The 14,657-nt window shown below is 44.3% G+C and overlaps 2 protein-coding genes across 8 annotated transcripts in view; both read left to right on the top strand.

Annotated features, from left to right (window-relative positions):
* PRPF3 (pre-mRNA processing factor 3) overlaps positions 1–14,657 on the top strand; it is a 73,979-nt gene that overhangs the window by 18,033 nt on the left and 41,289 nt on the right. For 3 of the 7 annotated variants that reach the window (XR_013624892.1, XM_068130153.2, XM_078786385.1), the window contains exons 4-9: positions 4,392–4,559; positions 4,722–4,886; positions 5,964–6,202; positions 6,781–6,810; positions 6,960–7,272; positions 9,272–9,438. Coding sequence is in view for 5 of the 7 variants with exons in the window: in XM_068130153.2 (XP_067986254.2) it covers positions 4,392–4,559; positions 4,722–4,886; positions 5,964–6,202; positions 6,781–6,810; positions 6,960–7,272; positions 9,272–9,438 (1,082 nt within the window). In the remaining 2 variants the exon portion in view is untranslated. Of the gene's footprint in view, positions 1–4,368; positions 4,560–4,721; positions 4,887–5,963; positions 6,203–6,780; positions 6,811–6,959; positions 7,273–9,271; positions 9,439–14,657 lie in introns of all 7 variants that reach the window. The other 4 variants (XR_013624893.1, XM_068130154.2, XM_068130155.2 and 1 more) reach the window with 3 other exon arrangements.
* LOC137436404 (SCAN domain-containing protein 3-like) lies at positions 10,566–13,261 on the top strand. The gene is made up of 2 exons (XM_068130156.2): positions 10,566–11,173; positions 11,548–13,261. Exons 1-2 carry the CDS (start codon positions 10,846–10,848, stop codon positions 11,970–11,972), a joined length of 753 nt encoding a protein of 250 aa, XP_067986257.2. The 5' UTR covers positions 10,566–10,845; the 3' UTR covers positions 11,973–13,261.

Raw genomic sequence — 14,657 nt, 5'->3', positions numbered from 1 at the left:
ACTTAATAGGGTCGCACATTTTTGTGGGTGGGAAGGAAAAAAAAACAAACCTGGCAATTTCATACACTCATCGTACTCCACATCAGGTCTATGTACATCTACCAGTTTTCAAATATGTTTATGAAACCACACATGTGGAGCATCCTTTGTGCTGTTCGTGGATGTATTCAGGCACTCCTCTTAAAAGCAATGGCTTTCATAGAGCGGACAAGCCAATAGTTTCTGGGTACAATAGTGTGGTGAATAAAGTGTACAAGGAACAGAAGGAGCTCTTGTAGCAGTCATAATCGATGCTCTTCGTCTATTTATTTATTTATTTTATAAATATATTTGCCTTGTTGAAAACGTAAAGTCATGCCTCACTTTTCTTTCTCCTTCTCGAATGACTGAACTTAATTTTTTTACCCTTCATCACTCATCCATCTACCCAACCATTTCTGTTTATTTGTTTGATAGACGGCTGTAAATATGAATTGTTACATCAGGCGCCCAGCTAACGTAGGCCGCTCTGAGACTGAGGTCCGACAACCTCCACAAATGCAAACAATGTTTAAGGTTACTGCATTCAATGAATGGTTCTTTACCATTTACAAAACCCCAAGGGTTACCAAAATGCAAGGCAGTGGATCATGCGTGGAAGGTGGGAAAACGTTTCTTATAATGAAAATGGGTTTATTTACAGTGTGTTCGAGGAAAAGGGTTAGACCAGACACTATGAATGAATAAACCGAATAAACCAAGCAGTCGACTTCCCGTCCACACTATGCTGCCGGATTCGCACAACAAAGGGAGCCAGCGAGGACTTTCAGTAGGCACGGGCTGGTGTCATGTAGGTTGGTGGGGTAAAGAGTGAAGTGCGGCTCAGGTGGGAGAATGGTGATAAGATGGCTAGGAAAAGAGGAGGGTGACCAAGCAGAGAGAGGGTCTTCTCTGAAACCCAATGTGAACTGTACAAGCATGGACGTGGCCTTCATCACCTCTGGGACCGCTCTCATGCACGGTGGGTCTCTCTCATTGATGGCTGTGCTGGTGTGGGTGGCACCATCGTTGGAAAGTGTTTCGCCCTCAGCCCACGATAAAGTGAGTCACTTGCGGTCAGCCACCAAAGACTGCTTGCGGTCCGCCATTCAAATATTTGCTGATTGTGGTTCCTTTTAAAGCACATTGCACTTTTCTGTTGTTTTTTTTCTGATTACATGATCTAGGCTAGTGGAAGAGTTGAGACACAGAACAGATCATGATACAACATAGCAAAGGGAACAGTAGGAGAAAGCCAACGGCGGAAGGAAAAAGTTGGAGATGGACAAACGAGGGATGCAGGTAACGATGAGGGGTAGAGGAGAATGCAAGCGGGTGAACAAGATGGATACGGAAGCAAAATGTTGGGAGGGGAGGGTGTGGTTTAACGGGTGTAGAAAAATAAACTTGGTTGTGGATGGGGGGTGACTTGAGATGGTGGTGAAATCTTGAAGTCTTGGAGGGAAGAATGAGATTGAAGAGCGTGTGGAAAGCAGTTTCACAGGTGGGGGGGATAAATATATAATAAATAACCACCTTTAGAGGCCATTTTTCCCCGCAAAGCGGGGGTTGGCCTTTTTCGGGCACCGTGGTTGTTGTTGTTTTTTGGTCCCCTTTTTGAAGCAATGTTTTACGGCCGGATGCCCTTCCTGCCGCCAACCCTGTTTGTCGCCTTTTACGACAAACAGGGAATTACCAGTGAACTGGTACTCAATTTGCCGACCTCGGAAGGATGACAGGCTGAGTCAACCCCCCTGGCGTTAATTCAGCGATCGACCAGGATTCGAACCCAGGATCCTAGGATCCTAAGCTGGCACCCTAGCCGCTAGCCCAACACCAGGGGGGGGTGAGAGGAATAAATGAGTGGTGAGCAGTGGGTCTGGATTTAGGCAGTTTCACAAGGAGCGGGTTGATGGTGGACTGTGTGCGTCCTTGCGCAGTTTCACAAGACCATAAATGGGGTAGAAGACAGAGGGACCACTGACCTGTCGGCAATGGCGAAGTGATAGGCCCAAAAACTCAGCTTTATTGTGAGAGATTCCAATGATCTTGAAAGCCTGTGAAAGTATTTGACCAGATTGTGATTTTGTCAAGGGCTGAGGAGAGCAAGAGGCTGCTTTCCTGTCTCAGAAGGATGAGGGATGTCATGGCAGAGTGTGGGGTCATCAGCAAAGAGATAGAGGATTTTCCACAGGGTTAGTGGGATCATTGATGAAGATTAGGAATAAGGCGAGACCCAAAAAACTGCCTTAGGGTACTCCAGCTTTGACAGGGAGAGGAGATGAAAGGATTCTGTTGAGAGCCACACATTGGCTGTGAGAGTGGAGGAACCAGTAATCCAAGAGTGGAGTTGGTCTTGGATCCCATAGGCGGCGGGTTTGGAGAGAAAGGCAGGATGCCAGACTATCGAAAGCTCGAGATATGTCCAGAGAAACGGCCCTGATCTCATGTCTGATATTGAGGGCCTCCAACCATTGTTGGGAGAGTAGAAGCTGCAAGGTAGAGTGACAAGGTCTGAATTCGAATTGATGAACTGAGATGAGGCTGTTGGAGAATGAATGAATGAATAAATGAATGAATATATATGAATGAATTCAGGCTGTTGGAGAAAAGGAATTATTTGGGCAACTGCCATGATGGATTCCATGACCTTGCTGATGATTGGAAGTAAGCTGATAGGTCTGTAGTTGCAAGGATCTGTTTATGCACCTTATGTGTAATGCACTGATGTTGGTGGATTTCCAAGCAGATGGAAGAAGAGCAAGCGCAAATGACAGGGTGAAAAGGGCAGAGAGAGGAAGTGCGAGAGCAGCAGAACAGGTTTTTAGTATTGTGAGCTGATGCCGTTACGTCCAATCCAGTAGCAGAATCGGAGTGGAGTGTTGCCAATAACTTTTTCAGCTTCTCAGGTGCAAATGACACACCATCCAGGAGCAGTTGGGTATGCCTGGGAAGGGTGGGTACAGAGAGAGAGAGAGAGAGAGGTTAGGGATACAAGATTTTGAAGCAAACACAGAATTAAGGCATTTGGCGTTCTCACCAGCAGAGCCGGTTGTGGTACCATTTGAAGTGAGGGTTGGGGTTGAAGGGGCACATACTCCATAGACCGACTTTGATAAGGTACCACCAGGGCAAGTTTGAAAGTTCTTTCTTGAGATGGGACATTTATTTTCTGGCTCTCCTGAAAGTAGACACACACTTGTTGCAGGATTTGTGGAATGATCTCGGGTTGCCTGCAGTTGGATTTGCCTTCCAGCAGGAGAATGCAAGTTGTTTTAAAGATACTGCCTCACCATAGGATTCTGGGTACCAAGATCGGAAGGATGGGTAAGATGACTGAAGACTAGATGGGATGAATCTGTGCGTAATCTGAAGAATTCCCAGACTGAATTAATATCAGGGGCTGTAGATGTAGGAGACCAGTCCTGAAGTGTGTTGGCTGCTTGCAGGCCCTGCTCGTTTGCCTGGGTGTACTGCCAGACTCACCGGTGCTGAGGCCAAGTCCTCACCAGTCCTCACCTGAACAGGAGGTTTTGCACGATCCATCCATATGCTATTTTGCTCCATAAAAGACGGTCACTGCCCCCTCGTGGCGCATATTGCATATGCCCTACCTCTGATGATGATGACCACTCCTGCATCTTCAGATGCATATGGCTGTCGAAACAGTTTCTTGGCTATTGGGTACGATCCTGGTCGGGGCGTCACTCCTACGCAGGACACTCGAATGGCTCGGCTCATTCATCCCAGTAAGCTTGTACTCATTCCACTGAGCTTCGAAGGATGACAGGCTGAGTCAACCCCACCTGGTTTCAATTCAATGACTGATCGGGATTTGAACTCAGGACCCTAGAATCCTAAGCCAGCACCCGAGCCGTTGAGGCAGCACCAGGCTTATGCCCTACCTCTAACAGATATTATATAATGCAAGGGTAATTCTAGCCTACTCAAGCACATGGTCCATACTATTTGTCCCACTAGCTACGGATCTTCTTTCCCCCTTTCTCCTCCTTCCATATAACAGTATGTGTTGGTATGTGCAAGAGGATCTCCTATCCTCTGTTTCTTTAAGCTATGATCCGTAATTTCTTTTTTTCTTTTTTAGCGTTTGTGAATACCAAACGACAAACAAAAATTTTGAAAAGGTTTATGAAGGAATGCTTTGTAGAGAGCAGAGTTAACAGGGAATTGTAAAAGCTGAGCTGGTTGGTCATGAGCTATACTGTTTAAGTAGCAAAGTTGATTGTTCTCAATTTTGCGGCTCAGCAACTGTTGCTCTACTTCAGTAGAGGTAACATGTACTGTGCCTTGCATCATGTTTGCTACTGCTTGGATATAAAGAAGCCACAGGTGGGGGGGGTTTGTGTTGGCAGGATGTGTTTGGGGACGACACAGATGGTATGAAAGATGCTCCATCTGCCAACAAGAAGCAGCGAGTGCCGCGCTTCTCGGAGTTGGAACAGGACATGATACCAGTGGAGCTAGAGACTTTGATCAATGAAGCTCCGGGTGAGCCACCTGCCATGTTGACTAAGCAACAGGTGAGCTCTGATTGATGCACCAGTTGCACAACAATCTGACCAATGCATTTTCAGCTTCTGTATCGTGACGAATGTTTTCTGAAAATGTACAGAAATAGCACTCTAAAATGTATTCTTGGATTGAATTACATTTTTGAAACGTACCTTTTTATTACCTGATAGATAAAGCAAATGATGCAAGCAGCTACAAAACAGATTGAGGAACGAAAGAAGCAACTGAACCTAAAGGCTCCAGCAGAGCCGACGTCACCACCGGCAACGTCCCAGGCATCACCGGCAGTACCTTTACTGTCTGGTTTCCAGTCCATCCAACTGTCAAGTTTTCAGGTCAGCCATGATGAAAAGCTTCAATGATCATTGTGAATAAAGCAGTTCTGGGGTGTTGGTGGTTTTGAAGATGAATAGTACTATTTGGCATTTCCATCTGAACACCTAGCTCCTGATTTTGGATACTAGGTTCATATCTTGTATGCTGTGATGATTTGCCAGGTATTTCCAGATGTTCATGTAAGTATGCACTGATGTCTCCCAACATGTGCAAAGTCCAAACCATTTGTCCGGCTTTGTTGCTAACCACTTTTCTCGACTGTGGTCCGATTTTTCTCTTCTAATTTTTTTCATTAGCCCACCTGGAACGAAGTTCAGGGGAGCTTATGTGATGGCGCGTCATCCGTCCATCTGTCCGTCCGTAAACACTCAAAAAATTCTTCTCCGAAACTGCTGATGGAATTGCGACCAAATTTTGTACAAATTATAGCTGTTGTGTTGTGACTAAAGTTTGTTCACGGCATTTTTAAAAATCGCGATCTAAGGGGGTTTACTGGGGGTCAAAGTGGGTCCAGGTTTGACCCCTCTCACCCCCCCCCCCCCGCCCCACCCAAAAATAGATATTTGCTTACTTCTCTGAAACTACACACACGATTTCAATGAAACGTTACCGCAATCTTAATCACCCGTGATGTACCAAAGTTTGTTCACGTCATTAAAAAAATCGGGCCCTAAGAGGACCACGGGGGGGTTCTTCCCCAAAATAGGTATTTGCTTTTTTTCTCAGAATATACACACGCAATTCTGATGAAACTTGACCACAGCCTTAATCACCCGTGCTGTACCAAAGTTTGTTCACAGCATTAAAAACTAGAACTCAGGTAGGGGTTGCCCCCCAAAATAGGTATTTTGTTTATTTGTTTGTTTAAAGTCTTATGATTATGTTGGTATGATTCTACATGCTGCCCTGTCTTCTAGAAACCATTCAAATTGGTTTAAAATACCCTTAGTGTAGTATACTGTTTATTCTCCCAGGTGAGCACCAGGGGTATTGCCCCTATGTTTTGCTTATTGGTTTTGGTTACGTTTTTTGAATCTGCTGTAGATTCGTCATTGATCATTTCTCTCCATCTCCAGAGTGGCCTATTTGGGCCTGGACAAGCGGCCATGGCAGCCGCTTTACTGCCTCAGCTCATTGGCAGCACAATCCAGCCCTCTCAGGCAGCGACCTTCATGAACGATGCCATTGAGAAAGCACGCAAAGCGGCCGAACTGCAGTCTCGTATCCAAACGCAACTTGGACAGCTTGCCAATAAGCCCGGACCGTTTACCAACCTACCCACCCTTCTAAATATACCCGTGTTCAATCCCCAGATGTAAGCACCAGTCATGCGTTTGCATCAAGGATTGGGAAAGATATAATTTTAATTTGATATTTGAGATTCTGATAAACTTGCTTGGCTTATCAATTTGGTCAAAATATCCTGTAGTATTGTCTAAGGATGTTGTTTTTTTTTTTTGGTAAAATTCCACCAAAACCCCACAGCATTCCTTGGCACAGATTGCATTTGTTTGCTGCTCTGGAGGTCCAGGGCACTAGAAGCCATATAAACCTTAATTTGTTTAATCAATAACACATAGAATGAATATTAGCACAAGAAATTATAAAGAACATGAGCAACATCGTGAGTAACTTGATTCGGTGCTGCTGCACTACATCGACATAGTGTTGAACCTCTGGTGGAAGGAATGTTCCATTGCAAGTTGAACCACAAATTTAATTTTTCTTGTTGCAAAAAAAAGTGTCTGACAGCTGCTTAACACGTGAACATTCCTTGAATTGTTTTGAATGTAATATTTTAGACTCAATTTAATTGCATTTTTTTTCATATCTGAAATTTGTCTCAAATTTTGTATTAACACCTGTATTATTATCTTTTTTTTTTGTTACAAGTGGTGGTTCGAGAGCTCTTGACAGTATGAGGCAAGTTTTAGTGGCATGTATTCTTTCTTTGCTGTTAGGGCCTTGACTTTGTACGGCGTGTGTGTGTGGTGTGTGTGTGGTGTGTGTGGTGTGTGTGCGCGTTCTTTGATATGCCTTTAAATTGCGATCCGCACTTGTTGTACTTGCAGCAAATCAATGGAAGCTGCACGTGAATCGACACGACCCACACCACTCATCCTGGATGATCAAGGACGCACGGTCGATGCAGCAGGCAAGGCGGTAGAGCTGACTCATCGGGTCCCCACCCTTAAAGCCAATATCCATGCCGCAAGGCGTGAACAGTTTAAGCTGCAACTGAAGGAGCGTCCGGCGGACGACGTGGAAACGCACGCATACTATGACGCGCGAGTCGCTGTGGAGCCGATACAGAGGCCCCGGCGAGGGTTTCGTTTCCACGATAAAGGGAAGTTTCAGAAGATAGCGCAGCGCATGCGCACAAAGGTAACCCAAGCATTTGTGCTCTGTCACAAAATTTGTAATTTTATTGTTATCTTAGTGTGTAGTTTTTCGTTTTTATCACTTGGAAAATATATTCCTTTTTTGTGTCGAGCAGGAGAGCTCACTATAGAGCTGGTATCCATTGCACACGGCATGCGTAGATGCATCTAGACATGGATATGGGGGGTTCAAAAGAACATGTTATTATTTTGTTTGTTTCTTTGTGTTTTCAATACATTGTCCCCTTAACCTGAATGCATTTGCTGTATGTTGTAAAAACTGTGGAAACCATTAAAACAGAAATTTCAGGATTGCCCTTTCAGCCACATCTCGGTTGCTTCAGACAGTTCTTCATGGCCATGCAGGACTTCAGAACAGATGAATACACGCCTTGATGACACACAAACAGCACAACCTGGCCATGCATGGGCACAGCGTTCCTTGATTTATTTGGAGCTGGCACCTTCGTTGCACAATTATTTATATATATATACACATACACGCACGCACGCACACACACACACACACTCCAGGGCAAAAAAAAAAGTGAGCCACGTCAATTTTTGAACATTTTTTTGGTCATAACTATTTTACCATACATTAAAAAACACCAATATACCAGAACATGCAGAAATAAATACAAATCGGTATGGAATAGTTTGTGCCTTAGCTTTCTTTAAATAATCCAGTGTTTTGGTCAAATTTCACAAAGCTTCTTGCACTGATAAATATCAATATTGTCCCATTCATGTTTGACAGCGTACTAAAGTTGATCAGAATTTGCAAATTTATTTAAGTGCGGACACATGTTTAAGTGATGTGGGCCCTGTTTAAGTGGGCCCTGTGCTTTTTCTGGTCTTCATCAATGATCTCTCCGACTCTCTGGAAAACCCTCTCTGTCTCTTTGCTGATGACTCCACTCTCTGCCACTCCATACCTCATCCCTCAGATTGGCAGTCTGCAGCCGCCTCGCTCTCTGCAGACCTTGACAAAATCACAGACTGGTCAAAGAAGTGGAACATGTCTTTCAATCCTGACAAATCTCACACTCTTACTATGTCTCTCCGAAAAGACCGTCTGGAAAACCCTCCCATCTACTTTCTCAACAATCCTCTCCAAGAAGTTCTCTCACTCAAGCTTTTGGGTCTTACTATCTGCCATGATCTTTCCTGGGAAAACCACATTTCCAGGCTGGCCTCCAAAGCCAGTCGTCGACTGGGCATTCTCTGTCGTGCGAAGTCCTTTCTTGGCACACCTGAGCTTCTCACCACATAAAAGGCTTTCATCCGCAGCTCAATGGAATTCTGTTCTCCGCTCTGGGCTGGTGCTCCTGCCTCACACCTAGCTCGACTTCACACTGTTGAAACTAAAGCTTTCAGAATCATTGGAATCTCCCACGATGAAGCTGATTCTGAGGGCCTTTCACTCACTCACCGCAGGCAGGTTGGTGGACTTTGTCTTCTACCGACTCCTCTCCGGCCTAGCTCCCCCAGCTCTGTCTGTGCTTTGTCCCCCAAATATTCCTCCAGGTTGCACAAGATCTGCCAGCAACCCTCTTCTGGTGAAATTGCCAAAATCAAGACCTTCACTCCTTCATTCCTCTTTACTCCCTCCTCTGGAACAAACTCCCTCACTCTCTTCAATCGCACTCCTCCCGCCAGGTTTTTAAAACAGCTGTTCCCCACCATCTCTTCCCCCATCCAAAACCTTGATCTTTTCTACCCCCGTTAATTCACCCCAGATCGAAGTATTTATTTACGGTCCACAATATGACTGACATAGCACAATATCTGGATTTTTTTCTCTGAAACTAACATTTTCAGATTAATGAAACTGAAGGCATGTAAGAAGTACACATGTAAATATTTATGAGCAAAAAAGCAAACCATGCCTCTATAGTGCTAACAAATACCTCATTCCTGTCGTCCCTCATAATGCATATCCTGAATTGGAGAAAAAATCTCTTGCACTTCATATTGATGGAGTGATGTGTGTGTTTTAGTCTCAACTGGAGAAACTGCAAGCAGAGATAGCACAAGCAGCCAAGAAGACGGGCATCCAGTCAGCCACCAAGCTGGCACTGATTGCTCCCAAGAAAGAAATTAAAGATGAAGAAATTCCAGACATGGAGTGGTGGGATTCGTACATTCTGCCGGCAAACTTTGACCAGTAAATGCTTGCTTTTTCTGGGAGGTTGGGGGTAGGGGTGTAGCAGGTAATTTTAACGGAGAGCATATACAAATATTTTGTATGCGATCACCCATTTGAACATATTTAAAGTTTTGCAATGCAGGACGTCTTGGGAAATGTGATATTTACAATTTAAGAATTCATCTCTGTTTCAGGATGCTTTTTCATGCATTCAGTTGGTCTGTCTTGTTGAAAACGTAACCGTCTGCATTGACGGACCACATTTTGGTGCAAGGAAGTCACTATTGGGAATCCATCATTCCTGATTTTATGGTTAGTGGCAGGAGAAGAAAAATGTATGTTGGCGAAAATACTGTTACGACCATGGGTTTTGGGAGCGACTAAGGAGGGGGGGAACCTTGGTTCCGGGCCTGAGGCTCCCGAGTTGCAGATAACTCCACGACCCGGCAGATTGCTAGTCAACTGCAAACGCCAATTAGTCGACCAGGGTCCTCAGTCTGATTACCGTTTACCTGTGGGTCACGTGGTTTTCCTACCAAGGTTCACGCCCTCTATCTGCACCAATCTTGTATTGGTTTTAAGTTTTATCCTATCAGATGCAGCCGAGCGAAACTGCCAGTGCACACCGGATATAGACTGGAACCAATTAGTGGAGACAAACGTTACGTCTAACACTAGTACGGGCCAAAAAAACAAAACAAGTGGTATCATTTGTGGTACTAAATATATTGACAACCAAATTTGTCCATGTCCTTTTGGAACGCCCTGTAGGTACTGTCGGGATAATTCTAATTTGTTGTGGGTACAACAATTGGACATTAAATGTTCCTGGTGGTACGCAAAAATCCGTGAGTCCAGCAGTTGTTGGATTTAGATAACCAAAGCTAGCTATCTTAATGGAGAAATCATGTTTCCAGGATCCTTGCTTATGTGATTGCAAACTGGTCTGCTGCATATAATAAAGGCATGGAGTGTGCAACGTGGGCTTTGCGTACGTAATATGGGTGAAGTGACCTGAAGATCGACATGACTGGAGCAAAACATGTGTGGAGTTCCATCCATCAGATCCCATGACATAGCTACATTGTAACCTGTTCAGAGCAAAGTAAACTGACGTTCCGCAACCTATGGGTCGCAAACCCAATGTTTGGGTCGTGAAGGATTTTCAATGGGTCGTACGATCGTTTCAGAAATCGCGGGAAAAAAAACTTTATCGATTATTTACTTCTCCTGACTGAACAGAACAGAGATCAAACGAACGCCGACACAAACTTTATAGTGTGGACTCTTCTACCGCGCTGTACCGATGTACCGCGATGTAACGCGCATGCATCCGGTCTGTCAGATCATACGTTTAGTTTCCGACAGGCGAATGTCCATTGCTTTTCATTCGAAAGATTGAGCTGTGAGCGTAAGGTACTCGCCATGGCTATAAAGTATCGGCCTGTGTTCCTGAACTATGGGTTCACCTTGAATATCGATAAGCACAATGTTCATCGACCACAGTGTGTGATATGCCTTGACGTGTTGGCCAACGAGTCCCTCAGGCCCCAAAAGCTGAAATGGCACCTCGATAAGAAACATGGAGATCATGTCAACAAGTCGCGGGAGTTTTTTCTCCGGAAAGAACGCGAGATGAACAACAGCAAGTCAGTAATGAGTTTGGCTGTTTTTCCGTCGAAGGGACTGACCAAAGCCAGCTACCTGGTGGCGGAGAAGATAGCCAAAGAAAAGAAACCGTACACTATTGCGGGTAAGTTTTTTTTTTTTGTTTTTTTTTCGTAAAAGTATTTCACTGCATTGGCGATTTGTAGGTTCATAAAGTAATACATGGCGCTGTAAGTATAGTTAAATTTAGTTTTTCATTTCGTCTTTAGAATATTGATGTGTCGGGTTCTTGCTTACTATTACTCGTGCCATGTATACGTTGGTGTATCACAACTTCGTAAGTTTTATTGTTTGTTGCAATACAGCCATTCTTAAACTTTGCCTCTTTTTTAAAAGTACGTACGGCAATCACATCGTACATATTGAATTTTTATAATGCTTTGGGCTTGGAACAAAATCAAGATTAATCATAAAGTGAAAGAAATGTTCATGTGTTATTTTATTTATCTTGTATTGCAGAGGAACTCATCCTGCCATGCGCCAAGGCGATGTGCAGAGAAGTGCTTGGAGAGACGGCGGCTTCTAAGATAAGCACCAATCCGCTTTCTGCCGACGCGATTCGCCGACGGATAATAGACATTGGCGAAGACATCAAGCACCAGCTGTACGCAAACCAAGAGGCCAACAAGTTTGTCATCCAGTTGGACGAGTCAATGGACATTGCACAGAAGGCGTTGATCCTCATCTTTGTTCGTTATCGGCATGGCGATGATTTTATGGAGGATCTTCTGGCATGTGACGAGCTACAGACCAAGACCACGGCCGCCGCAGAAATATTTGCAGTCGTCAAACACATCGCATTGCATAGCCTCATGTGGGAAGACTGTGTTGGCATTTGTACCGATGGTGCGGCATCCGACAGGTCGGCGCAGCGGTGTCATTAATCTCATCCAAGATGTGGCACCAGAGGCAAGCTGGACCCACTGCTTCCTCCATTGCGAGGCATTAGCGGCGAAAGAGATGTCACCTGGATTTGCCGAAGTAATGGACATTGCAGTGAAAACAATCAACCATCTCAGGAAGAGCGCCCTAAATTCGAGGTTGTTTGCCGAGCTGTGTAAGGAGCAAGATGCAGAACACACCACTGTGCTGTATTTTGCAGCTGTTCGCTGGCTCTCCAGAGGAGATGCTTTGGCAAGATTGTATGAACTTTGCGACCAGGTCCTTGCATTCTTGGAGGTGGCTAGGTCAGACCTGGCAGTCTACTACAAAAACAACAAATTCATCACAACATTGGCACACATGGCCGACATCTTCAACTTGTTGAACAATCTGAACATATCGTACCAGGGCAAAACGAACAAGCAGGCGAAATCAGTGTTCGTAATGTATGACAAGATAGCGGCGTTCAAGTCAAAGCTGGATCTATGGAAGAGAAGAGTACAGACCAATGATGAATTTGACATGTTCGAAAACCTGGATGATCTGCTCAGCAAGAGTGTTGAGGAACGTCTGGACATTAAGGATGTCATCTTCGACCATCTGGTGAACCTGCGCAAACGATTTGACGAATACTTTCCTGTTGATCCACGCGTGGAGAAGAAGTGGATCCGAGACCCTTATTCAGTCGACGTTCAGCAGTGCTGCAACTTGTCCAACAGATTGAAAGAGGACTTGATCGACATCGTGTCCGACGGTACACTTGAGACACTGTTGAGGAAGGACACTTTAGTAAGGTTTTGGCTGACAGTGTCTCATGTGTACCCAGAGATTGCACATCTCGCGGTAAAGTTCCTGATGCCATTCACGACGACGTGGATGTGTGAGGCAGGTTTCTCAACGGTAACATATCTGAACTCCAAGTATCGAAGCAAACTGGAGACAGTGGCCCTGTGCGCCAACCTGAGAATCGCATTGTCGCCGCTTCAAAGCCGAATCGATGATCTCGTAGCCAATATGCAAAGTCAACCATCGCACTGATGTGGATAATCCACATCTACAATGTTGCTAACGGAACATTTGAATTAGGCGTGTAAGTTTCACTTTTGGGTTTAATCAGTGAAAGTTGTTTATTTAATGTTGTTCATGATAATGGAACATTGAACCTGGATATAAGTTCAGATGCATATCGGGTTTTTTCAGTCAAAGTTATTCTTGTTTTGTTTATCAGTTCATGTTACATTTTAAGTTCATCTATTCACGATGAAGATTAAAATAAAGTTCAAACACCTTATCTTGGCGTGTCACTTGAATAATTAAAGTTTTATTCTATTTCACAAAAGATACACCGCCAATGAATGTTGCGAGATTCATCTTCATCTCATCTTCTTCATCTTCTTCATCTTCATCATCATCTTCATCTTCTTCATTAAATCTTCATCCGGATTCATCGTCGGGGCGGATTCATCACTTCTGAAGCTAACAAGGCAGGGAGAGTACGCCTGATTGGCTGACAATAATATCAAGTGGGCGGTGTCTGATCAAAGTCGCTGCTCATTCTCAAGGGGGGCGTGGTCTCTCGCTCTCTCTCCTCATGGTCGTGGAGACCCGTACAAAATAAGGACAGTGTTTGGTATGATTGTCGTCACTTTGCTTTATTGTTCAATTACGAATTGTACTGCTGTACAAAGATGATGAACCGAACCCTTACCAAGATATTAACGTCATAAGCAATCGATATTTCCGTGACGGTTTGTGGGGCGGGGGGTAGGTAGAGGGGAGGGGGGGAGGGGAGCGCTGGGTCGCGACTGGATGCCTGGATTTTTTTATTGGGTCCTGGGATAAAAAGGTTGCGGAACGCAGAAGTAAACCATCAAACTTCCACCCACAGCACACAGACATGTCTCGCCCGAAGGGGTTGCAAGACAATTGCAGTACAATGGGATAACTTTGCTATTCCAGGACTCCAAGGAATAGCAAAGTTATCCCATTCCATTTCGGCACAGTAGTCCATTCTCAAGAGATGTCTGCGTGCAACATCTGTGTGTGTCCATGTCCATATATCTTTGGCTTAAATATGTTTTCTCTGCAAACACTTGTCTGATTGATGTAAAACTTGAAACAGAGAAAAGACTCCCCATGGAGAATAATTTATTGATAACTCTGATGTCATAAATCACATAGTATGGCAGCCATGTTGTATTAAAGGGGGAAAAAAAATTGCACATCATTTTCTCGGAAACTGGTCAACGGGAAAAAATTGAAACTGCATATGTCATCAACTCCCCATAGGATATATCGGGTGATAACCATGACGTCATCGGTGAAGTGGTATTCCAACCATTATTGGTTGAATTGAAATCTTTGTCTAAAAAAATCTGAAACTTAATCTATCTGATCTATGACCCAATGGAAAGAAGAATTAAATGTACGACATTATAACGACCTGACATAATAGGGTGCATGGATGATATGGGTATTTGGCCCATAATAGTAACGTGTTTAGTTAACGATGGTAGTTTTTTGTTTTTTCTTCTTCTGAAATGCCTGTTAGGAAAGTAGTCACAACCTGTCTAGTAATCAGCTGTGTTTAGGTTGAACTGAGCTTGGAAATACTACCTGGAAACGCTTTTCGATAGGCCAAGGCGTACAACCCCTGAATATAAGCGCTGAGAGAATAATTTTTTCAT

The sequence above is a fragment of the Myxine glutinosa genome, chromosome 11, assembly GCF_964187855.1.
Source record: "Myxine glutinosa chromosome 11, kmMyxGlut1.1, whole genome shotgun sequence".
Lineage (NCBI taxonomy): Eukaryota > Metazoa > Chordata > Myxini > Myxiniformes > Myxinidae > Myxine > Myxine glutinosa.
This window is presented reverse-complemented; position numbering and strand designations above follow the sequence as displayed.

Excerpts from the sequence above, each read along its gene's own strand:
- LOC137436404 (XM_068130156.2), top strand. The coding sequence starts at position 10,846 with ATGGCTATAAAGTATCGGCCTGTGTTCCTGAACTATGGGTTCACCTTG. Across the intron at positions 11,174-11,547 it reads GAAACCGTACACTATTGCGG|AGGAACTCATCCTGCCATGC; the intron begins GTAAGTTTTTTT and ends CTTGTATTGCAG.